The sequence below is a fragment of the Botryllus schlosseri genome, chromosome 1, assembly GCF_051294905.1.
Source record: "Botryllus schlosseri isolate E-star chromosome 1, Bs_hap1, whole genome shotgun sequence".
NCBI classification, from domain to species: domain Eukaryota; kingdom Metazoa; phylum Chordata; class Ascidiacea; order Stolidobranchia; family Styelidae; genus Botryllus; species Botryllus schlosseri.
In genome coordinates, this window is record NC_137236.1 from 30,332,018 (window position 1) to 30,357,925 (window position 25,908).

At 40.7% G+C, this 25,908-nt stretch overlaps 2 protein-coding genes across 5 annotated transcripts in view; both read right to left on the reverse strand.

The window, feature by feature from the left end:
• The window catches only part of LOC145447095 (uncharacterized), a 97,900-nt gene that overhangs the window by 31,416 nt on the left and 40,576 nt on the right, over positions 1 to 25,908 (reverse strand). Inside the window, exons 21-22 of one of the 4 annotated variants that reach the window (XM_080325518.1) lie at positions 24,060 to 24,217; positions 21,338 to 22,491 (exon numbers count right to left, since the gene is read on the reverse strand). The exons of 2 other annotated variants lie outside the window; for them this stretch is intronic. In XM_080325518.1, the coding sequence (XP_080181644.1) occupies positions 22,160 to 22,491; positions 24,060 to 24,217 (490 nt within the window). In that variant the 3' untranslated portion in view covers positions 21,338 to 22,159. Of the gene's footprint in view, positions 1 to 21,337; positions 22,492 to 24,059; positions 24,218 to 25,908 lie in introns of those variants that run through there. One more of the 4 variants, XM_080325525.1, reaches the window with a different exon arrangement.
• On the reverse strand, positions 207 to 18,213 carry LOC145447083 (uncharacterized). Its single transcript, XM_080325509.1, has 12 exons — positions 17,860 to 18,213; positions 16,686 to 16,776; positions 15,464 to 15,609; positions 13,615 to 13,705; positions 12,748 to 12,893; positions 11,896 to 11,931; positions 11,678 to 11,836; positions 11,520 to 11,610; positions 10,503 to 10,546; positions 6,281 to 6,373; positions 5,808 to 5,928; positions 207 to 1,668 (listed from the first exon to the last, which is right to left on the reverse strand). Exons 1-12 carry the CDS (start codon positions 17,909 to 17,911, stop codon positions 1,542 to 1,544), a joined length of 1,197 nt encoding a protein of 398 aa, XP_080181635.1. The 5' UTR covers positions 17,912 to 18,213; the 3' UTR covers positions 207 to 1,541.

The following is a 25,908-nucleotide window of genomic DNA, read 5'->3' on the forward strand; positions in this document are numbered from 1 at the left end:
CAAATTTACTTTAGACCCCCTAAAACGTAAATCATTCGTCACAGACCCCATAACTCACGAAGGTTGAATTTTTTGCATGTGAGGAAAGATTCTGTCAGCATGTAATTGTAGACAAATTCCCGGAGTGTAATCAAGGAATTATCATGGAGAATTTTTCAAGTATTTTCGGTCCCTGTGATCCATCGGTACCACATCTCCCCTATGTGCTGTGCAGTGTACACTGTACAGTTTGTACACTGAACGTTGAACATTGGACAAGTGCACAAAATTAGAATCAGCGCCGCGAGTAGAGTGAAACACGAACACGTTTATTGGATATAAGGCCTGCCGGTTTCAAAATCATCCGCCTGGTTCTCAAACTTCGGTGCGCGTACCACTTGTGGAACTTGAGACCTTTTCAAGTGGTACGCGAAGCGCGCGGCGATTTTTATCGTATTTAGTCTATAATTTGCTGTCCTTTGCAATAGATAAAACTATGTTGATGAAATCACGTTGATATAATCACGTTGATCGTATTGCGCAATGCAAACACAAACAAGCAACTGATGACATTGACTAACTAGGCTACTAGGGCTAATCGGAGTATGATTCCTCAGTATAGCAAGGAAGATAAGTTATAAGCATGTCGAAACGAGATAATAGTCTGTAATCGAGATCATGCCATGACATATGCAAAGGCCTTCCTGTCCATTAAGTTCGAGATCCGGAATCGTCATATTGAGTCTGGACATGATGTCTGATTTACTACGAATATTGTTATAGCCTACCCCGGATCAGGGGTCGCCAACCTTTTTGGCCAGAGAGCCACATGAGATTTACGACTAATTGCGTAGGCCACTTGAATGCTGATGGCCTTTTTCTAGTCGTCCGATAGGAGCGAACCAGATTAGGTAACGGCGAAAACAAGACTTTACGCAGCAATGGCGATATAGCGTGATGGTGGTGGTATTATCCCCAGCTGCGACACCAATGGGCTGCGGGTTCGAGTCTGATCGAGGTCGACTCCCGAATTTCTACCTCAGTGTTGGAGGTGCATTTAGTCTCCTCCTCGCCAGCTTATCCGTGTAAGCCAAGTCTTATAAAAGCCTAGAAGCGGGCCGTGCTACAAGTCGGCATTTACGGAATAAAAATGAAGAAAGTTGGCCTGATTTAAATGACCATAGTAGTCGACAAACACCATGAATACCACATTCAACAACTAAACATCAAATTCGATAACAATTATGCCATGAAAACTCTGTGTGCATTCTAGTCCTAGCCACGCAGAGCGCGACAATTTTTCAAAAGTAGCTAGTTTGAAAAGGACAGGATGATTCGTCGCGTCATTCAGGATCCAGCTATTACGCAGACGCTGGGTAGTAAAACAAATTAGAGGTAGGGCCTACACGAAAGGAAATAGTTCGAGTAACACTGCTTTAAAAACTGATCTGCGATATGTGTGACCATCATATCATGTGTTTGGTATTGTTTTGCGATAACGCCAATGGTGGATTTCCCGCAGTGTAAAATGTATACGAGTGATGTACAAACTTCCATCGCAGTCATTTTCCAAAGTCTATGACCGACCTAAAGTAGCAGCCTCGCTCGTCTCCCAGGTTGTCACAGAACGCAACTCCGTCACAAACCGAAGCTTTTGCAACCCTTCTTGTTTGATTATTGCGAAGGCACCTGCAATTGGATTTAACGTGGTTGCGAGATTCCTGATGTCAGTTCGTACAAGATCGATATGACGCATTCAGTAAGATCTGTCTCCGACAGTGGCTCTTAACGGGTGTTCCGTCGAACACCAGTGGTTCTCTCAGTCAGTCTCAGTGGCTCCCAGAAAATCAAGAAACACACTGAGCTCATGGATAAGATGTGCGATGACAGCCTTGTCTTATCCATCATGGGTTGCAGTTAATTAGGCCCGATCAATATAGATCAGCCGTTCCCAACCGGCGGGCCGCAGCACACTGGGGTGCCGATTGGACTGCACAGGGGTGCCGCGAGAAAGTAAGATGAATAGGTTTTAAAAAAGCGTCGTCGAGCTACGTCATATCACGGTTCAGTGCCGGATTCCAGTTGCAGTGACTAAAAGTCATTTCCGGCAAAGAGACTGTGATTGTGACGCTTGGTCGAAAGTGATGACTTTTTTAGTAGGGCAAGTTTTTCAGTAGGGCAAGTTTTTGCAACATTTTTTTGCAACTTTTTTTTTACAACTTTCGGCAGCTTCTCAAATATTCAGAAGTTATGTAGTGTGGTGTTTTAAGCTGTCTGGAGGAATATTTTGGTGCAACTATTTTCAACTTTTCTTAATTTTTTCATGCAAACTTTGCAACTTTTTTGATTTTTCAGGCAACTTTTTGCAACTCGTTTCGATTTTTTATGTAATCAACTTTTTACTGGAAATGTTTGGCACTATGTGTAAATAGGTCGCTTGATTATTTCACTGTCGTTTAAATTTGAGGTCCTTTGTGATTCGACGTACATTCAGGCTAGACCGCCGAGAATTATATTTTCACTGGTCTATTTTTTCAGGCTATTGATTTTGTTGAAGTCGCCAACATTGAGTTTTGCTACAGTGATTTGGATATGAAACGATTCGAGTATCTTATACCCGAATGATTGTCCATAAATGCACTATTTACTGCAACTTTTGTGAAAAATAAGTGAAAATTTCCTCGGATTTGACTGCAACAAAAACTTGCCCTTCACCACCTTCCCGAATCCTAAATTCGGACTACTCGTATTACCGAGATCGTAACTGCCTTACCCAAACTTCGCAGTTGATGGTGGTAGTCAACGAATGATGATTATTCTACTAATCAATGAAATTGATATCGTTAAGTCTGATGTAAAAAATGTAGCAGGCGGACGGGGTCAATCTTGACTTCATATGTTTATTGTATCATAAAAACCAAATCCGTGCGATTTGGTGGTTGGCTACTGCTGTATAACTTGTTAATGGGATAATATCGGTACCAAGTATAGAACCCCGTTTTACACTCTGCTCAATATCAACGTAGCAATACTCAAGCGCCGAATACATTGTCTACTCTGGCCTAGATCGTTAAGACGTAAGCTAATATTCCTTGCAAGTCGTCGTCGAAATTGTTGGCAAAGCGACGAAAGATATTGATTTCATGGGATTATTATAGCAATGGATTGCCTCAGTTGATACATTTGGCGACGCTTCAAACGTCAATGTACTTCAGCATTGTGGCCTTATGTTGCCCGAGTCGTCGCTAGGCATCGTGTACAATCTGTACATGTACATTAATACAGGCTATCACGTCACTGAAATGTAGGGTTGATAGTAGCAATATGACGTCACGTGACGTTGAGGTTCACGTTGACGTTCACACAGAACCTTTCAAAAAAGGTTCGCGTTCACACGAACCTGAACCTTTCAGAGGTTCACACCATTCCTAGTGAAAATGATTTCGTAAATCGACATAAAGTTGAATTTATCGGCAGAATTATTCAACTAGTAATTTTCTTCGCGCTTCGCGCGACTCAGTATCACCTTTCTTTTTTATTTGAATATGGATACCTATCGCTGCCCAACATACCAATACGCATGCTTTACAGAAACTCTCATTTGAAACTAAGTAATTGGTATCACGCTGTTTTATTATTATTTTATTATTATTTTATTATTATTTTTATTATTTTACGAACGACACGATGACATTTTCCGAGGTTATAAGCCTCGCCTTTCTGAACATGGTGTCAACATGGGAACAACATAATGACGCTGATTTGCAATAAATATTCATTACAATGAATTCGTTTTGTATGAAAATCAATAAAATCATACTTTAATGGTTTTGTGCTTCTAACACTCAGTTGAGGCACAGTTCATTTTATGCACCGGTAACCTAGAGTTATGTATTAGATGCGTATATAGTAGAGGCGGGCAACTTCTCCGGTCGGCGAGCCGGATATGGGAAAATAAAGTACCTGGCGGGCCGGATTACAGAATCTATATATTAATCGCGTATTTATCCACCTATACGGGGAATAAATCGTATTTGATGTAAACTTTGAGTTAAGCTGTTGAAGTCAATCAGACATCTGTGGTCGGTCAAAGTTGTTAGCAAGTTATTTGAACTATGGCTGCATGTCGTATGTAGTAAAGACTGCACGTGAACATCAGTTATATTGGAACGCAGCCTTGTCTCGTTAATGCGCTTCATCGAAAATATATGTAGGCTACAGCCGAAAAGAGCAAAGTTTCATGTCCATCTTTATCAGGTTGGCAAACCTGGATTCATTCTGAGACGCATAAAATTTATCAATGCTTTCAGAATAGAGTTTCACTTTCAGAATAGAATTGTCAATACTTTCAGAATAGAATTTCACTTTCAGGGTAGAAACTCTCGGCGGGCCGGTCAAAATCCATTCGTTGGCCGGATCCGGCCCGCGGGCCGTATGTTGCCCGTCCCTGGTGTATAGTTAGTTGTGTAATGTGATAAAGTTATGTTTTTTGTGGCTCCGCTAAAAGTTGTGGTTACCCGAACGCTTGCAGATTGGAGTATCTTTGGCCAAGATGAGTAAAGGTTAAAGACCAGTGGTCTGTGATATCTATAAATCCAACTCTTAATGTCAAAACCTCGATTAGGCACGAGTACCAAAATTCGAGCCACGGGTAGCCTACCCCAGGGCCCAGGGTTGTAATGACTTGAGTTGCGATTTTTTGTTGACTCGACTTGACTCGAGTCATTTTCTTCAAAATGAAAATGACTCGGCTCGAGTCGAGTCCATTTGTGTATTGACTCGAATTGTAGTCGAGTCATTGCGCCTGACTCGAAACCAAGTCATATGATTCGAGACTGGGTTCCCCATGACAGGTATGTCATTGTAATTTCGAAGAATACTAAAGTGATCACACTATTATTATTTCGTCTATCAGTACTGATACTTGAAAATGCTACCAGAAACTGTTAAAAGTGAGGGAAATTAGTACACTATGAATGCGAAGTATTCGATATCACCGAGCAGAGTTGTAAAAAGTGGTATTCACATGACATTAACACGGAACTGAACAATCAACAGATTGACTTGGACTCGGACTTGACACGGTGGTGAAATGAAAATGACTCGACTTGACTCGAGTAAAAACTAAAAAGTGAGGTTGACTTGTGACTCGGAGTCTTGTGACTTGGTTACAACCAATGTTCCCTCTAATTTTTGACGGGTCTGCGCACACTCACCAGCCCACTGCGCAAACCCTTAGACAACAGTGCGTAGCGACTACAAAAAAAGGTCATCACTTCAGATTTTTTGTGCTCAACTTCTGTGCGCAGAGGCCGTGTAAGCACTGCGCATTTGTGCACGTGTGCAGATTGGAGGGAACATTGGTTACAACCCTAGCCTATCCAGCCCTAGCTATCTGGAAATATGTTTTGGCCACATCCACGTACTACCTAAAAATAATGATGCGACTAGATAGAATATGGCGGTCGCGTCGTGAAACTGGGTCAAGCAAGTGCAAGAGGAGAAATCTTACTAGCAATTTCGCAACCGATTTTATCTTTGCTTTTGGATCATATCATTTTTAGAGCCCAGTGCCCCTTTAACAGTTTTCAGTATGTTAGTCAAATATTGTAGAATACTTAAAATATAGTCTTACTCGTGCAAACTTCATTCAGAGCAGGCGGAAAAACATGGAATAAAATTTATAACGTTTTATTATTATGACAGACGACTGAATCCATGTCTTCCAGCTGAAATCACAATTTAGTGTTTGATAGCGTTCATTATAAGGTACAGATTCAACTTGAAGGTCTTATCCCTCCAGGATCTAATAATGATTTTTTGCTTACAGTGACACATGTGTCTCGTCTTCAGTTGAGAAATATTCACAGAAGGTTGCGTTGGTCTCGCAGTCACATTCTTCTGAGAAGTAGAATTGGCACTCCGGTGTACCATTGCATCCGTTGACATCTGATAAAAGCACGTATTCGGGTTAGTCAACGCAAAATGAACTGAAGTAGGCAACCGGAATGGAAGCACGAATCCAAAAGTCCAAATTAGAATCCATAGGAGATCGTCGACTACATCCTGAATAATTTGAACCGAATGGATTCGTTGTTTGATGACATGTTCTATTTTATACTGAAAAACGGACGTCAAGAAGACAATGTGTCATATAGTCAAACTATACAAATCCCAACTTCATTAGCCCATGTCGCCGATATAGTCACGGTCGCTTATTGGCCACCGTATTTGAACAGGTGCATATGTTGACCCTGTCCTGTTTTTATCTTGGCAAAAACCTGCAGTTGCATAAACGTACATTTCTGTTTGGTATGGGGACAGGAGTAATTCTTTCCCTTGCGTTGAGGCGGCGGCAATATGTCAGTCAGATTTGAAAGCAGAAATTGTCCTCCTGAAATATGGAATTGTATTTCACGGAATTACACTAATGGTATTGATGACCACAGTCACGATATCGAATTAACTTATGTTTGAGCTTTGGACAGGAGTTTAACCATTGAAATCGAAAACTAGATATTATATGGCAGATATCAGCTATCAATACGAATGGTTGGCGTTTTCGTGGATGAAATCGATGATGATATGGAACATAGTGGTTAAATTGAACTTTACATACGCATAAACAGGACCGTAACTGCCGCATCCCAAACCCCTAATTGGGGGGGGTCGAGATCGAAGGGGATCCAAAATTATTTACTGAACTTACATAAATTACAGAGAATTTTTTAAATTTATGCAATTTTTACCAAATATTTTTTCGCTACGCGGGATTTAAGATTTTCAAATATCCTGATACCCTTCCCCAAGAAAAACTATGCATGGTCTATGGAAATGGGCATTTCGGCGTAGGCCATTACCGCGCCACGACGCGCGACCTATGAAGTTTTAGACCACGTAACATGCGTCTCAGAGAAGTGTGCCAGAACGATCAGCAGCAAGAAAACCTTGGCTAAAAGAACTGCCCTTATGCTGACCGAAAGCTTCGATATATATGCATTATGCACACACGTTTAATTATCCATAGGCGCCTAAATGACTGGCGCCGAGTGTTATTGTCGTAGCAATCTGAACCCAACAAGACAAATGCCATCCAGCAGAGAAAGATTATTTGCCAGTGAAGAAATATCAATCTGAAATCGTGTGCGTATTTTCGTTTAGTAAGTTTGGGCGATTTCGATTTCTGTTGACATAGAACAGTGCTCTTCAACCTTTTTCGACGTGGTACACCCTTTCAACGTTTGCTCAAAACTCGTACACCCCTGTTCATTAGGGGTCTTCAAAAATGACTTTTTTTCTCAAATCGTACTGGCTACTTGATAAAATTGTTAGGTTACCTAATTTAAGCCTACACACCAAATTTGGTTCAATTCCAACCAGTAGCCGCCTTGCTACGGGAGAAGAAAGTTTCTTTTTATTATATAAAAATGAATAACGAAAAATTTGAAATTTTTCTGTTCACCCCATGAAAGTATTAGGTTGTCTATATAAACGATGTTCTTCAAATTTTGTTCAATTTCGACCAGTAGAAGTGGAGTTATTGCCGTCAAAAAATTTTGATTTGAATAAAATAGTATTTGGTCACAGAGTCTATTCGAAGCCAGTTAGGCCCCCCGCCACGCAAATTGGAATTTATTTCGTGTCAGAGCACAAACAGCATGACATTACGAACGATAATCAACCTAAATGTAACAGTATTGGGGAGAGAGTAGGTAAAACTACTGCTGCAGAAGCGGTAATTCAGATCAGCGATGTTAGCAGGTGCACCAGCCAATGCGTACTGCCTGCCCCACACCACATACAGTCGATAGTAGCACATGGGCTGCAAGAGTTGTCAGTAACCTCAGATCGTATGCCGCTATACACAGTCTATTGCAGTGCTCTTCAACCTTTTTCGGAGTGGTACACCCTTTTAACGTTTGCTCAAAACTCGTACACCCCTGTTCATTAGGGGTCTTCAAAAATGACTTTTTTTCTTAAATCGTACTGGCTACTTGATAAAATTGTTAGGTTACCTAATTTAAGCCTACACACCAAATTTGGTGCGATTCCAACCAGTAGCCGCATTGCTACGGGGAAAATAAATAAAGAAAAATTTGAAAATATGGTAAGCCTAGTGTACGTTATGTGAGACCGCTTTTCCCGCCTAGACGCGCGAAGCGCGAATAATTTCAGTAATTCAAGAATGTAATCGGGCAATATGATCGGGAATTACATATATATTGCTATCAATTTCGATCCTCTCTCTGCTCACGTAATCAGATTCACCGGTAGAGCTGAGCGAAGTCTGTTTTAAAATTGTAGGACATCCCAATAATAATTAGACATCTTCGGGCGTATACCCGTTGGCAGGAACGAAACAGCACTTCGTCAGCCCCGCCCCCCCACAAAAACTTGGGTTTTGGGTTCTCATAGGGTGATAAACCCACCCCTCATCACAGTGTTCGCTTTTGCCGAGAAATTTGCTGCACTGTTTAGTGTGCCAGCTCGAAGCGCGAAAATTTTCGATAATTCATTATACAATCGGCCAATAAGATTGCATTGCATATATATTGCTATCAATATCTTGTCCTCTCTGCTCATGTTATCAGATTTACCGGAAACTGTAGGGCCCATAAATAATAATTAAACATTTTCGGGTGGGCGGACCCGTTGGTATGACTTCGTTACATTATTTTATTTCGTGACCTCCTGTCTGCTATATCAAAAATATAGAATTGCTCTAACGTACTAAACTAAAAGACGCACACGATTTCAAATTGGTATTTCTTCACTGGGATATATTTTTTTCTTGCTGGATGGTATTGGTCTTCTGAGGTTCAGATTGCCAAGACAGGAACATATGGCGCCAGTCATTTAGGCGCCTATGGACAATCAAACCTATTATTTGGTATATATAACGAAGTTTTCGGTCTGCGTAAGGGCAGTCCGTTTCGGCCAAGCTTTTCGCGCTGCCGATCGTTCTGGCACACTTCTTGGAGTCGCATGTAATAAGTACTAAATCATTATATATCTTGGTGCGTGGTGGATTGGTGGCGTGTTAATGGCCAACGCCGATATGTCCATTTCTATAAATGTTGCGTGTTTTTTCTTGGTGGAAGAGTACCAAATAATAAACATAATTGGCAACTTTAAATCGCGCGCAGCGCGAAAAATTTTGGAAAAAATTGCATAAGTTTTCAAAAAATACGCCATAATTTATGTTAATTCACGAAATAATTTGGGGCCCCCTTCGAGCTCAGCCCCCCAATTGGGGGGTTTGGGGTGTGGCAGTTACGGTGCTGCATTGCATGCTCATTAACCTGTGCGTCAGCCTGTCCTGACCCATAAACCTGCCTTTGTAATAGCTAGCCATCGGCTCATTGTAATTCGGATCTGGTACACCCCTGTACACCCCATCCGAGTGGTACACCCTTTGCAAATTCTGGTACACCCTAGGGTGTACGACCACCCCGGTTGAAGAGCACTGGTCTATTGTCGCTAATTTACATCACTAATAAAAAAATACTAAATTGCAAATGTATGGCGAAATATTGGACATACAATCGGCATTTTAAAACAAAAGGGCTTCGATTTCAACATGGAAGCTGTTTCGACCCTGGCTGGCTACGTCACTTCATTTATGTGCATTGCGGTATTTATTAACGTCGGGTAGGAAGTACAGATTTAAAAAGTCTGAGCTATCGCGGCGGTTTCCTCCAAAATCACTAAAAGACAAATGACTAGCTGAACCCATGTTTGTTAGCTGCATACTTTCCAACACCAAACGGAACCATTGGTCTATTGCCGACGGCTAAATGAATAGAAGAAATATTTGCTTATGACATCACAATCAAGTGGTGTATCATATTGCTCATTAACCTGTGCGTCAATCTGTACTGACCCATAAACCTACCTTTGTGATAGCTAGCCATCGGCTCATTATAATTCGGATCTGGTACACCCCTGTACACCCCATCCGAGTGGTACACCCTTTGCAAATTCTGGTACACCCTAGGGTGTACGACAACCCCGGTTGAAGAGCACTGACATAGAAGACAGGTCACGAAACATCATAATGTACCGAAGTGATTATGCCAACGCCCGCCCGAATATGTTTAATATTATTATTTACGGAGGCTACATTTTCCAAGACACCTCACTCAGCTCTAACGCTAAATCTGATTACGTGTGCAGAGAGAGAGGATAAAATTAATAGCAATGTATATGCAATTCCCGATCATATTGAACGATTCAATCATGAATTAAAGAAAATGTTCGAGCTTCGCGCGGTTATACGGAATAAGTTGTCTCACGATAGAGCACAAGAAAATTTGATAAGTAGCCAAAAAAAACGGTTGGCATGACGGGGGTCTAGGTGGCGAAGCCTCAGAAGTTTGGTTTATCACTCTATGGGGCTCAAGATCAACGTTTGGGGAGCTGACGAAGTGCTGTTTTGATCCCGCGCCTATAGTATTTTCATATCCGCCAGCATTGAATTCGTATCGTGTTTCGACGCTGACGTTGAATAAAGTACAACTCACGTTTTCGACATCCGGTCTCATCCTCGCCGTCCTTGCAGTCAGCACTACTCAGTACAACAATAGTTTAGTTATAGCCGTGGTACCCAACTTTTGACACTGACTAGGCTATATTGTCGGGCATAATTGTGGAAATACAGCATATAGAGATAAAGGGTACGCACCAATGTGCCTGCAACACTGTTTTGTTTAATCTATAGGGTTACTATTAGGGCTGGGCACAATGATTCGAGTACTCGAATCTGAATCGAGTATTAATTTGAATGATTCGAGTCGAGTAGTAAAAGACGATTTTTTCGAGTAATGAAATTATACGCTTCTCGCCACTGAAAGTTAATTTATCAACGAGAATTCTAGTTTCGATAATAATTTTCACTGTTGAAGCCTTGAAACCTTGATTGGCGGTATTGTAACTTACAAAACATAGTACAAACCTACGAAGGTTTCTGGACGTAGCGCATTTACGAAGTCATGATAATCCCACAACATTTCCACCACGTAGAATGAAATCGGTATGGTCGATTAAATACCAAAGTATCTTTTACGAGATGGATAAACTGCATTATATGCTTTGTGGTGGCAAAAACGGTGCATATTTGAACTTTGACGTAATACATTCTGTTATGACGTCATAATTGGTGATACTCGATTACTCGACTCGACTCGAAGCATATTACGTGATTCAGAATCGAATCACTCAGGTACTCGATTTTGCCCAGCCCTAGTTACTATACGTCCTCTTTTAGGAGGATTTGTCGTCTTTTTTCAATAAATTGAAAGTGTCCTCGGAGGACGCATAAATGTCCTCTTTTTTGGGGAATTTGGTACCACCAATATGATAATCCTAGTCTGAACACTATTTGCGACGCAGACCTTATGCCTAAACAGGCTCAAGTATCCTGCAGATATGTAATTCGAACAATAGTGGTCAGTGATACAAGACAGGTCAGGAACCGCGCGGTTAATGGAGATAGTTAGAACACACACCTGCCCGAAGTAAATAAACCAAATGCTACCTACTTGTCATCGCAAACCACTGAAGCAGTAATGGAAATTTCTGTTTCGTTGTATGCTGAGAGGCAAGAAGGCCCTGATGCTTGCAACATCCCATCTACCAACATTAATTAATCAATCATTGAATTGTTCTTGACTATAGGATTCGCTAGCGATCGTCTCACCAGCAATCAGCTTCTGACAGATGAGCGGCCTCGTACTCTCTGCACAAAGACATTCATCGCTAAAATCCGGGCAGTCTACAACTCCGTTACAAACGCTCGTAATAGGTATTACAAAGCCTGGGTTCGACAGACATCGGAAACACTTTTCGTCGAAGAAATCTAAATGAAGAAATTGCATATCTTCCTGTCGCCATATGGATTCGACAAATCAAACTCACATTTCCCGTTCGCTCCGCATAAGCATTCATCAATATCTGAATTAAAAGCGTCTTCGCGTGTTAGGGAGAGAAGAGAGAAAAGAAAACAGTAGATTCTGTCGCAGGGCGGCCAACCCGTGGCCCGCGAGGTAATTCTCAAAATTAATAATATTATCAAAAAATTAATTTCCAGGTAATATATAATGAACTTGCCAGGCCCACCAAAATTTGATTGGCCTGTCCATGATATTTGAGATGTTGATGACTAAGTATTGAAATATTTCTTAGCACTTCTCACGATTTATTGTCTTCCAATTTGCAGAATTGAGTCCAACTATATATTGGCAAAGTTTCGCAAAGATTCGCTTTGTGCGGATAGGACAATAATGCACCTGCACCCTGAGCTTTTATGACATAATTGTTATCAATTTCAATGCGTCGTCACATAATTCTTGTTTTGACCGTGACCTAATCCGGATCGCTCCTATCGGACGACTGAAAAACGTCATCAACATTCAAGTGGCCCGATCAATGGTTCATAAATCTCATGTGGCGCTTTGGCCGAAAATGTTGACCACCCCTGATCTACCGGATAGATGAAGACCTATTTTCGAGAGAGACATAGGCACGATTTCGGAGAAGCGAATATTAAAATAAATAAATCTGTTGTTGGCTACTGGGCCCGAATAGAAATGTGGTGTCATTGTTACAGTGGATCGCATATCTCATAGCACAAATGTCCCCAATTGGCTAGCAAAGGTATATGTTCGATCGCGCAAATGTAGCGAGTTGGTTAAAAATGAGCTGCGGTAAAGAGCTTGCTATATCATAGCATGCTGAGTAAGATGCCGGTGGTGAAGGTGGTTCACTTACCATTAAGGCAGAAACCTATTCCATCACATACATTTTCCGCAGGTAGCAGACACGTCTCGATCATATGTGATGACTTTGATCTACAGACTCTGCCTTCGTAAATCGGCTTAACTCCTGCTAGTACTTCTATTTCGTCGCTGCCATCGCTATGAAGACGAAAAGAACTGAAGAAGCTCATCCGTTAGAATAGCGAATAGCGCATGGCATCGATAGCTTTGCTATAAAGCTACTACTCTCTCCCGGGTCTGTGCGTATGATATATATCAGTGACGTGCGGTCAGGGGCGGCAAGAGAGACAATGCCTCACCTGTCGTCAGGATGAGTAAAGACTTCCATGATTATTGTTTCTCTGCGCTGTCATTCTACGTAATGCTTTTAACGAAGTCGGATTCTACATTACTTTGCTATTTTGAGCGCGCTCTAGTGCTCTGAAATCATTTATATTTGTATTTCGGGAATCAGTGCGACAGTAGCAAGATTATTATCAGTTATGATAAATTCTGCACGTCACTGCAACAGCTACTTATATTGTAATGAAATAAACCGGTTACTTTTAAAAAACGAATCACTAACCTTGATGCCTATGTTATGCCGCAATACGACCATACTACACCAAGAATTTCTGCTTGTTTTAGGCGAAAAGAGTTCCTAACACTGACGAAGCAGGCTGGTCAAAGCAGACTTATCTAACAAAGTCATGAATATTAACTCCCCTCCCCCCCAAAAAAGTTGTTGGGTCACACATGTACATATTCCGTGCAGATCAATCAGCCTAAATGCTATATATTTTTAAAATGGCGAAGAGTAAGGATGTCGTCATAATTTATGTTCGTCGGGGATTACAATATCATCACCGGTCAGACTCACCCACAATCGTCTTCCTCATCACAAAAATACTGAGCGTCGATACATCTGGATCCGTCCAAACAGGCGTAATCGCCTGTCCAGCAAGTTGAATCTGGAAAGATAAAAACTTGAATACTGCATCGTGACTGTACCCGAACGTCTTATTTGTAGGGCGATTTTTTGACCTAAAAACGAAAGATTTTGATCTCACGTATGTAAATTAGGCGTTTTCCCACAAAATCATCTTAGAATTGTACTACTTATCTTCATTTCTGGTTGGAACTGTCTGTCATTGAGAAGTATTTAGGCCTGAGCAAAACATTTTTAATTTAAAAACTGACAAATTTTTACATGACAAAACTTTATTTTAACTAAATCTGGACTTAGGAAGAATTCAAGGAGTTCCATTACGCATTATGGAAAACTAATTAAAATTTGTTGTAGTACAACAAAATATACTTTCCTACTTTTCTTACTCTACTAGTTGCTGACGATTACCCCTGACGAGTGTCAGCCGAAAATATTCGGGTTCATTTCAATATGAATATACTATTCAATTGTATATTGAAGTTCTGTACCTCCAAGAAGCTTTTCTTACTAAGCTTGCCAAGAATGAAAGAAGAACCTTCAACAGTAGCAGTTGTTGGCTGGCAACACTGAAGTTGCGTGTACAGTACACGGGTGGTGACACACCGTGTTGCTTCATTCTGACAATTTTGCCTACATCACAATTATCATCAAGCGCTTGTTGATATAAAAAAACAATGCCCATTGCCCACGCAGACTTCCTTCAGTTAGAATATTGCGGTACATTGAGCATAACACCATGCCAACATATTTGTTTCATTTGGCCGTTTATGATTCACAATGAGCAGACAATGGGCCTTCTACAACGGTAGGCCGATAAATTGGGCTACAAGCTGTAAAATATCAATGATAAGTTCACCCACAGTGCAAACATCTACGATACAAAAGAAATGCAGGTTACAAAAAAAATTGACTTTGTAAACAATTTTGACATTTTTTGACCTTACGCTACAATTTTGACAATATTTTGATTCGGCTTTTCAAATCTCTGAAGAGGTTGCCAGACATCGGTGATCACTGATCAGCGGTCTGATTTGCCTTAGGTTTTTACGTCAGATGTCTTTTCTGCCTCAACTTATTCTCCCACCTTCCTGGGGTTTAGGCAGTACCGTTATTAGCAGATACCGATATGGATCGTTGCCGATGATGCCGATCTCATAATATGACATTGATATATCCATTAGAGCTTCTAATTGGGGGCAGTAATTTGACATGTCGAGTATCATCAGATATTTACAATCAAACGACAGCTAAGAAACTAGCATTTTCACGAAGAATTGAACTCCAACGGTTCACATCAATCAATCTAGCAGTAGTGAAGATAGAAGACATAGTAGAGTGATGTCGTCATTGGACAGGCCGATACATATCGGCCATAGTGGACGACCGACATTTCTACGGAAGTTTAAATTGCTCAAGCGGGTGAATTGAAAAAATATTGCAAGACTTATCTTTGCAACTAACGCAAATTGACTACCGACACGCCTATTGCGTGCTTTCGAATTATTTTCTTTTGACGTGATGCGAATTTAATGGCGATTCATCAGAAGAAGTGATGCAATCCCAAAGAAACAGTATACTTCCCACTCGATAAAATAAAAAATGTAACAATTAGGTGGTTCGACTTCAAAAACTGTTTAAGTAGAAGCTGAAGTAATCAAAAAGTAGTGAAAGTTTACAAAATATAGTACTCCTAAAATTTGATATACTGTTACTGACAACATCTTTACATACGTCTGATAACGGGATGACGCCAGGCATCGCACATAAGATGTATTCTCACCAGACTGACACAATTTATCTTTCTGCGGAACGAGCTCATCTGGCAACACGCAAATGTAACCCATTCCTGATTTTCCCGCGCAAAATGTCACGTTGGGTCCGTACGCCATTGTGTTTTCTCTGTACGGTGGTAAATCAGATCCATCTCTAAAACAAGGAATACGTGCAATCAGTTACAGTCATGCTATCGCATATTGGCCTCGTCGACATGCCTCGCTACTCTAAGTATAGTTCTATAGGTAGGGTGCATTTAAAACTAAAATCAATTTAAAACAAACACGTCTGTCTGTCTGTTTAAAACATGTTTTTTATTGATACTTTTTAGCCGTGACGTCACGAATCCTTGATTGTGACGTCACACTTGATTGACATTGACAATTGAAAATGTACGGTAAACATGGCTCAGTCGACGAAAAAGGCTTCCGGACACTGTCTTAAACAGACCAAAAATATCTTTAAACCAGGACTACATCGTTATGCAGCACTGTTACCATCGGCGGTCATCATCATCATCAGAAAACCCATTCCGTGCTAATGATCTATTATGAACACGTGATAGCTGTTGAACCTACCGCGATTTAGAGAGTTCGATCCAGCCACATCACATCGTATATGTCGACTTTATTTGCTGCAAATTGTCCGTATAGGCTCATACTACATGTTTTTCCAAAGTATTTACACAATTATGACATAATTATACGTTTGAAAAAAAATTAAAAGGCATTTTTCAAAACACTGTTTGAAACATTTTTTAAACAAAGTATTTAAATACACCGTAAGTTTTAAATGCACCCTAACTGTAGGAAATAGAAGGTGTGAACGTACTCAAGCAATTATAGTTAAAAACTATATTTACATGGTAGGCCACAGACTTTTATCAGACAATCCTTATAGTGACAGCATTTTAAATTCCAACGTAGATATCTGCGGTAAATTCAGAATGACTACTATGCTGCTTAATATATACCCGCTATTCAGGTGCGAAATCGCGCGGTTTTAGGGCGATGTCGGTAATAAATTCATCCCCAAACTACTTACCATTGCAAAAATATAAAGAGTTAAAATCAAGGTATTAATCTGTGAACACTGTATAAGTATAATAGAAGTGGCGATGGTACGAAAAAATGCGTGGCCACTTGAGTTGTGCAAGTAGATAAACTTATTTGAGTTGCTAACGTATACCATCCTGGAGGTTCAAATTTATGGCCGACTCGCTTACTTACGGGCAGTCACGATACCCGTTGCAAAAACGCCAGGCTAAAATACATTCTGATCCATCGGAACACGCGAATTCGTCGTCTTTACATGTCAAATCTGAAACAGGTGCCAGGAATATGACAGCGAAGTCAGAGCATAGGTCGTAATTTCGTCACTGGGCAATGTGGGCATCTAGACCCATAGTCACTGTATAGTGGAAGTATTGTATTAAAATACAGAATTGAACCTGAAATTCGGGCCGGGATTTCAGGGTTTGGGCATGGCCCGGTTGGAAATGGAATTGGACTTTAATACGAAAGGATTAAACGTGAACGTTTACTGCTAGCTATAAATCAAGCCTATATATCAACTAGGGAGGCATCGAAGTAGATGGTTGTTGGCCGTTATCATGTGCGAATAAAAATGAAGAAAACTGGCCTGGTGTAAATGACCATAGTAGTCTACAAAAACCACGAATAACACAAATAACAACAACAATGTGCGATATTGCAAGCCTCCCGGCATGTCGCTGAAGCTTTAAACTTTCAGAGGAAGTCCGGCTATGTCACGTCTTTTATTGCTCATCGAGACATGACAACATCGATCAACAAACTTTGTCATGATCAGAGCTTAACGTCGCACCGATCACTAGGGATTGCTACTTCTCCATTGATAATTATGATTAAGATCGTATTGTACTGTGCAGTCTCAAATTGTAAAAGATCTCCATATCTATCAGATATCGTACACATTTCAAGGTTCGGGTTTGACATGAATATCTTGGTACGTTGTGGATTAATTTAACCAAAAGTATTACGGTACAGGTTCATCTCCACAGACCTTTAAAAAAATGATATTCTTACAAATATGACTATATTGGCCACCTATTGTCAATAGCATTTACATTAACATTTTGTAGGCTATTCAACAGTTCAACAACAATCAGTAGCCTACTAAAAAATTCTATCATTTGAAAATATTGCAATGTTGTGCAACATGGAAACGGCATGGCGAAGTCAATCACTAAAACGCCTTACCAATAATTGCAGTCATGTGTGGTAAATGGAAATGCTGATACCATTCCCTCATGTACGCAAGCTATGGGCTGAGAAAAAGTCTAGCCTATATCAAAATGTTCCTTTTGTTGACATCCAAGTCTACTTAGAAACAAATGTACTGCTGAATATGGTTCCGACTCACTTTGTCCCCCTACCGCGACAACGAGTATTGGCAGAACCGCGTAAAGATCCATACTATACAAAATTTCACGAAGGTATATCTAGAACACCAACAAATTATTAGTTTAATGTAAGAGTTCACAGTATGACATCCTGTAATCCAGTAATATATGCGATTTCTGTAGACGAAGCTCAAACGCGTAATGCACGAAACAACTTTCGGGGCAATAAAATGTCAGCTAATGAAATGTACAATTGGTGAATTTATCATTATTCATAAATCTCTATTCAGTACGAGTAGCAATTCCTATCGGGCTACGTAAGATAGCTGGTGACTGACTAACTAACTGCATCAACTTTCTCTGGTGTCTCGCGAATGAATGAAATGACCGGAACCACCAACCGAGTGAATGTCATGAATAAATATGTGATGAAAACATGAGCTAGTAATATTAGCCAACAACGCATGCTTCACTCATTATTACAGCTAGCACGATTTCAATGAGAGTCGTGCCTGACGCCTGACCTTTTTAAATAGTCACCATCTTCTGAAATAGGCTGTTATCAGATCAGCGTGGAGTTGCCGGTTCATAATCAATCAATAATCGTCAGATGGCGGGACTTGAACCGCACAGCCAGCGTAAGTGGCGCAGACGTTCACCACTACGCCATCTCCAGGGCTGTGGTGTCGGTCCCGAGTCTTTAAACCTACCGACCCTGACTCCGACTCCGACTATTTTCCTCACAGAACTCCGGCTCCAACTCCCACTCCGACACCAACAGTACTACTTGGAAAATGATACGCCACAGTGAGGGTTAAATGACTATCATACAACCATTAAACATATGCAAATATCTTATTCACGATGGCATGCGAATTTGTTTCATTGTGGCATAGCTCGAAATATTCACTGTGCAATTAACATGGAAGTATTCATTTCAAAATATCTTTCCTTTTTTCATATGTTATATGTTTTTATAACATAGACAAGCCACGGATAATCTACCATGTATGAATCACTCAAACTTGATATATAGGTTATATCCCATCCTGTATATTTAAAAACAATAGAAGTGTATCTCTTGTCTTGTGTATGAGTCTGTAACTAATACAGAAATGCACAAATTTTCTCACTACACGCTATACCGATGAAAAGCACACACTCTCTCACTATTCGTAAACGCTGGTCAGAAACGAAATTTAAGGAGTAGACAAATAGCATATGTCTACACTTACGTAGTCAAATATTCATGGACTAGGACTATACTTAGACACTCTTTCTTAAAAAAACATTTGTTCGACCCAAGCGACTGAGCTACTTACTGGAAATATTTTTGATTTTGTTAAGGGGAAGCAGCATTTGATTATATTTGCATCAATTTTACAAGTGATGTTGTCACTCACAGAACCAGACCATGTATTTGCTCTTTCACGGTATCATGGTATAATTCCAAAAATTGCACGAGCTTGTGACTGCATCAGTAATTTTGTGTTGGTCTCGATTTGGTTGTAATTTTCTTCCTCCATGCAACTGAATTGCTAGTTGTCAATAATGTCCAATTTCATCAATATCCTCACTAATAACAGTTATTTTTAGTATATACAAATCCTATTTTATTTATTAATAGTCATTTTAAGACACCTTTCAAAGCACTCGTTTTCATATTAGAGAATGTGGAGGCGGAGTCAGGATCATTTACACAAACTCCGACCCCGACTCCAGCCAGTATTTTTTTCACGAATCCGACTCCGACTTCAAGGCGTGCTAATATATTTTTGAGACTCCGACTCCATTAAGCGAAAACTGGGCGAAACTCCAACTCCACAGCCTCTCCGACTTACTTTTTCGTTTTTGATTTTGTCAAGTAACCGTAGCAATTTCAGGAAAACAAACTAATTAAATTAGAATTAGAATTACAGCTCGAAAACATTTAACAAATTCCATTAGTATCGGATTTCCGCCATTTTTCTCTAATTATTTCAATTCAGAGGTGTCAAACATGCGGCCCGCCAGACGGTTTCATCCGGCCCCCGAAGCAATTCCGAGTCAAATCGAAAGATGCGTGTATTATCCTGCGCATTTCCAACAAAAGTAGAGTTTTTAGTAAGAAATAGAGACAGAAAATGTAGAACCTACACATAGGCCACATCACACCTACCGAAAGCAGTGTTGCAGTTTCAATCTAGTCTAGTTAGTATTAGGAATGAGTCTTTGACATTGACATCCAATGCCGAGAAGGCAAAACTCAGTAAAGAGTATTATGGGATAACTCAAAAGTAGTTGTTCACACCAATTTGAAACCGTTATATGCGGACTACATGGAGGATATGATAGCTATACACGAAGAATGTAGTTAAAATATCCGTGCACGCACTGCTGTACCACTTCTGACTCAGAAGGTAGCCTACCCAGACTCCGCAAAAACTCGAGGGGTGATTAAATAATAATGGATAAAATTCCAATGTCTGCGGCTAGAGTTACATCGCTTGTGTTCCTCACAGAGCATACGCAAGTCTAATGCCGCATTACCACATATAGACATAAGACATATAAGGAGCATAGAAAGATGGTAACTTGTATCGTAGTTAGAGTCGCTGTTTTGCGGTTTATAACTTCATTCATCATGCCAGTTATCGTGTTTTCCAATTGCTTTGTTTGCGAATAAAGCTGATGCTATATAGAACCAATATGATCAGTAATGTAATACAATATACGTTTTTGGGTATAGTCTCGATAACAAAGTATATTAGTTTGAAACAAGGGTATGGATTAGGAGTTGACATTCTGGAATCATTTGACTGATCCGGCACTCGAGCGATCAGAATGTTTGAATCCGGCCCGCGACCCAAGTTGAGTGTGACACCCCTGTTCTAATTAGACAACTAGAATTATCTAAATGTCCAAGTATGGATCTATATACCGTAAATATTTCCGTCGCAAAGTTTTGTCGGGACGTGCGGACGGGCTGCGCATTGTGCGCCGATGACAGATACACCGACGCCGAGTTCGAGGACGTTTGTATCAGAACGTGCGGGTACATGATGACATGATGCACCAACGACGCGCTAAGGATAAATGACATTTCAAAAAGTATTCTACTTGGTGAAGTGTAGTTGTTACTAATTACGTGTATAGGTTATACACGATCCCATTAAGAAGAAACTGCATTAGACATGGGTGTCTGGGATGACTGTCATAGAGGGTTGAGCATACAGTGTTTTCCGTCGGAATCTCTGGAATGAACCGCGGATATTAAATCATGCGACACAACAGCATGTGGATTAAAGTTAGGGTAAGGTTTGAGTTCGGGTATGGGCGAGTATTGGTTAGGGTTATAAAGTCACATCCTCAAGTTCATGTGCTGAACTATCGGTTTTCACTGTGTCGCATATGCTAAAATATCGGGTAACCCTGTGGAACAAAGGCAAAATACGACAATTGTTAGCAAGCTCTGGAGATGGCGCACAGGGAACAAGTTTTAAAATTTAACGTGTTCTAGATAGGAATTTCCTGCATTGAAACTGACTTTCCTTCGATTTCCTGTCTTACTCTGTATTCCGCACGTAGTAGGCCGATTAAACACAACCTTCGGTATATAACATGATTTAATATAGATCAGGTACAAGACTTACAAGATTTTTTTAAATAGCCTAACAAACAATAAAATGCATAAAATGACACAACGACAATAGCCAAATACCTATAGTAAACACATACTATTGATTAGACTTCCCGCTAAATGACAAGATCGCGAATGTAGGTTACTACAGTCCAGAAAAGGTGGAAAATTATATTTGAATCAGAATGAGGTATGGGGAAAAAGGTCGTCGAAAACATGCAGATCTGTGTACTTAAATTCAACACCACAATATATAACTATGTATTTGCAGCTATTGCAAAATGAGGTAGAGCCACGGGGGCCTACATTCTACATAGAAATTCTAGAATTTATAATTTGTGTATTTGCAGCTGATGCAAGTTGAGGTAGAGCCACGGGGACCTACATTCTACATAGGAATTAGATTTACTATAGTGGAGAAAGGGGACATGAGTATTCGGAAGGTTATTTAAATAAGATGACAAACGTTTAATCCCGCGAATCAGGAAAATCATGTTAAACGAAATTTTCGTGGTATTGTTGCGGATTCGAGCGTACCGGAATCATAGTGCCCAGACCTAGTAGTTTGTAATTGCTTCAACTTGAACGTTGGAGAAAAGTCATGGCAATGCACGTTGAGTAAAGAGAGATTAGTGTTATTTTACATTCATATGATGTTAATTAATTTTTGAGTAGGACGAGTTTTTCCTGTAATTACTAAATCACTGAATATTAGTCTCCAACTCAATCCCGCCTTCTTGGTTTATACGCTCTTCTTCTTTTAGCTCTACTTCGTGATTAGTGACTGATTTCGTCATTTCCGTTCCCGTGAGTTTAGTCTGCTTCGAAATTTGTTTCGCGCTATCGTCAGGCTCACTCCCTTCTCTGCGCTTTGTCTTGTCGGCTTTGTTTGGTATTTGCGACTTTCTGATCGCCGCGAGCCTTTCCCACACGATATCGGGCAGGTCGGAATAGAGAAGCGGGTTCAAGGCGCTGTTTATCGGAATGATAAGCAAACCGGCTGGTAGATAGGCGTCCATCGGAATGATAACACCTGATGAAAAGAAAATTATACGGAATATTGTATCAATAATGAAAATTGAAAAGAAACGATATCAGTGAGCCTACCGAATCTTTTAGGGCAAAGAGAGAGAGAGAGAGAGATGATATTCTTTCTCGCCTGCACCATCGAGATGCTTTGGCGACGGAGTTGCGATACGGCCCCGTGAGGTCATCTAGTCTGCGCCCCCGTTTTTTTTCTCCTCCATGCTATCCGTGATTGCTGAGCGCCTAGCAGGATAGCTGCGGATACCATTTTTCGAGTCTTTGGTATGACCCGGCCGGGGATCGAACCCACGACCTACCGCTCGAGAAGCCGGACGCATAACCATTACACTATCTCGCTCGGTTTAGATAAGATAAGGGAATACGAATATCGTATATTCAGAGTCGTCAACGTTATAAAACTAGTAAGGCACCAACCCGAATTAGACTTTAAGCGAATATTCTAGACACTTACGAATGCGCCATTCTAATGCGTTCGAGATTATCCCCGCTAAAATAGGGGCTCTAATGACTATAACTTGGCATATTTCTATATGCTTCCTTTGTTTTAGTCGTGATAATGCGTTGGCTCTGCGTATGCGGTATAAGAAATACAAGAGATTTAACTGTGAACACGAACATTAGAATCCTGTAAATTAAGCACAATCAGGGTTTGTTTGTTTTGTGGTATACATGGTGTTTATTGACTACTATGATCATTTACACCAGTACTATATTTTTTCATTTTTTTCCCGTAACTGGCGACTTATAGCACGGCATACTTCTAGGTTTATTGTAAGACACCGCTTACGCGGATGAGGGGGCGAGGAGGAGCCTAGATAAACCTCCAACACTTGGGTATAGGAATTCCGAAGTCGACCTCGGTCGGACTAGAACATGCACCCATCGGTGTTGTAGCCGCGGATTATACCACTGCGCTATCTTGCTACACAATCCGGATTAGTCATAGCATTATCCACGAGCCCGAATTAAGAAGAGTCGTTACACATACGAACATGTATGAAAGGAATCCGGTGAAATATGCTAATACCTGCAGTGTATTACTTTATCGACCTTTCATGCAGTCCTGGCGAGCCCAAATCCCCTCTGAGTAAAATATTCCCAATAGTGGCGTTCGAAAATATCTTTTTTTCGTGATTCGCTTCATATGTGTGCTTCCCAGATTCCCGCCCAACTCAAAGAGTACCATCAATTAAGCGGCACTTACTGTACTGGTACTGTTTTTTTGCTTTATGTTACTTTTTTTTGCTTTCAAACACATTAGAATGGGTGAACACAGGTAAAAGACGACAACTCTTATGAATATATATCGCAGGGGTGTAGGCGGGGTTTGTTCACGTGTGCCAACGTTTGTGCTTTCTTGAGGGGGGTGGTACACAAAAAAACTCACTCCACCCTAAGATATATATAGGTAGGTGTATTTGATTCGTTGCCGCCCAATGGAATGGATCTAAAAGCAAGGTTTTGTACCCTAAATTGTCTTTTAGTTGAGTTGCGCCATACGCTATTGGATGCATGTCGTCTGTGTAGCCTAATCAGTTATTACTGCGACCTTACCTCCAAGTTTCATGAATCCCATGAGACATATAGGCATCCAGCATAGAAAGTCAGAGATTAGGATTCTTGTCAATTTGCGTTGCATACGCTTGTTTTGGCTGTTACGCCTCGCCTGCCCTGAGCTTGATGTTACAGCAACGTTGGTGTTAGTAGCACGTCTGCAAAACGATTGATAGATTGAGAAGCAGCTTTCCTCTACCAGACCTTCTTAATGATGGCGCGACTACGTCAAGCCTGTCGGATTCGCGATTTTTCGCAATCACTACATCTCATGAAGAGCTAAACGCATTTTAGGCTATCTGCAACTGTATGCGTCTAGGATTGGGATCGTGAACACTTCTTCTGCAGTGTTGTCTTCCTTTTTGGCAATTCGTCCTCCTTTACACGTTTCAGAGCTAATACAGTGGACAGATTCTAGTGAGAATGGGCATAAATGGGAAATTCGTGGATCGAACGAAAGTGACGACCTTTATATTTCTAGTCTACCAACTCAAAGTGCTAAAGAAAAACTGTATTTCTGTAGTTGAGCCGGAAGGTTGACCTTTTTTAGTCAACCGACCACGAAGTAGGAAAAATTTACCATTCTTTCTAGGTTTGAAAATTTTGAAAAAGTGTCCCCCTTTCCCGATTCCAAAATATGGTAACCCTAATGTTGTGTCAAATGTCCAATGTCGAGCAGTATGGAATTAACGTGATCAGTTTTACACTGAAGTCGGCAGCGCAAAGTCAAGACGTATAAACTTATCGACTATGGCAGTGGTTCCCAACCTTTTTCGTCTCGTGCCCCCCTTGGCCGATATTTGAGCTAAAATTCCCCCCTATGAAAAAGTTGCCTGTGACTAAAAAAAATGTGCTTTTTAACGCGCAACCATTTGTTGACTGAGCAATTCATGGCCAAACATATTCAGATATGTCCGAACTATGTCGAATGCGGACCGCACTAAACTTTGGTAAAGAACAGTTAAATTTGAACGGTCATGTAGCCGCTGACGAAAAATAAATCAACAAGTCCGCTTGCTATGGACTTGAATTGAATCGATGAATTTGGTATGTTTTTCACGTTAGCCCAAGTGTTGGCTTAAACAGTTAAACAAATTCACTAGCGGCCTTCTTGCTGAATTCGGATTGACGTTTCCTGCTTAGTAGCAATTTGGTGGAGAGGCTGTCGCGGGCCCAACGAAATCGTCTCGTGGGCCTCCATTTATCAGGGGGTGTAATATCTACGGAAGGCATTTAAACATACACCTAGCTTGAAATCCCCCCCCCCCCGGTTGGGAACCACTGGACTATGGCGTATGGAACAAGAGAGGTCGAAATACTATACTGACAAAGAGACCGTAACCGCGACTTCTGCCGACCAGGTAGGCCCATCTCTCGCAGTGGTTCCTAAACTTTTCTTTCTGCGATAGGGCTACCATTAGGATTGCATTTGATAGAAATGGTTGTTTAAAACACTTCGTTTAAAACATGTTCACTGTTCAGCTATGGAAAGTCTCATCGTAATGTTCGGTCGATAGACAACAGCGTGATACCAATCGCCGAATTGAAAATGAGCTAATAAATAGTTGAGATTGAATTGGCATTTTAGAAGGACATGGTTTCGATTTCCAGACCTACCTCACTGCACAATACGGACCAGTAACAATTCAACTGCTGATCATGCATTATTGCATGCAGATAATGATGGCCAAGACGGCCGTTGCATCATGAATCATATGTATGAGTTGAATGTTTGACGCGTGGCCAGGGAGCTCTGGTTAAAATCCACTGAGCTATCTGGATAGATTGGATTAAGAAATCAAACATGATGATGTTGAAATAAACAATTATTATTGAAAATAGATAGGAA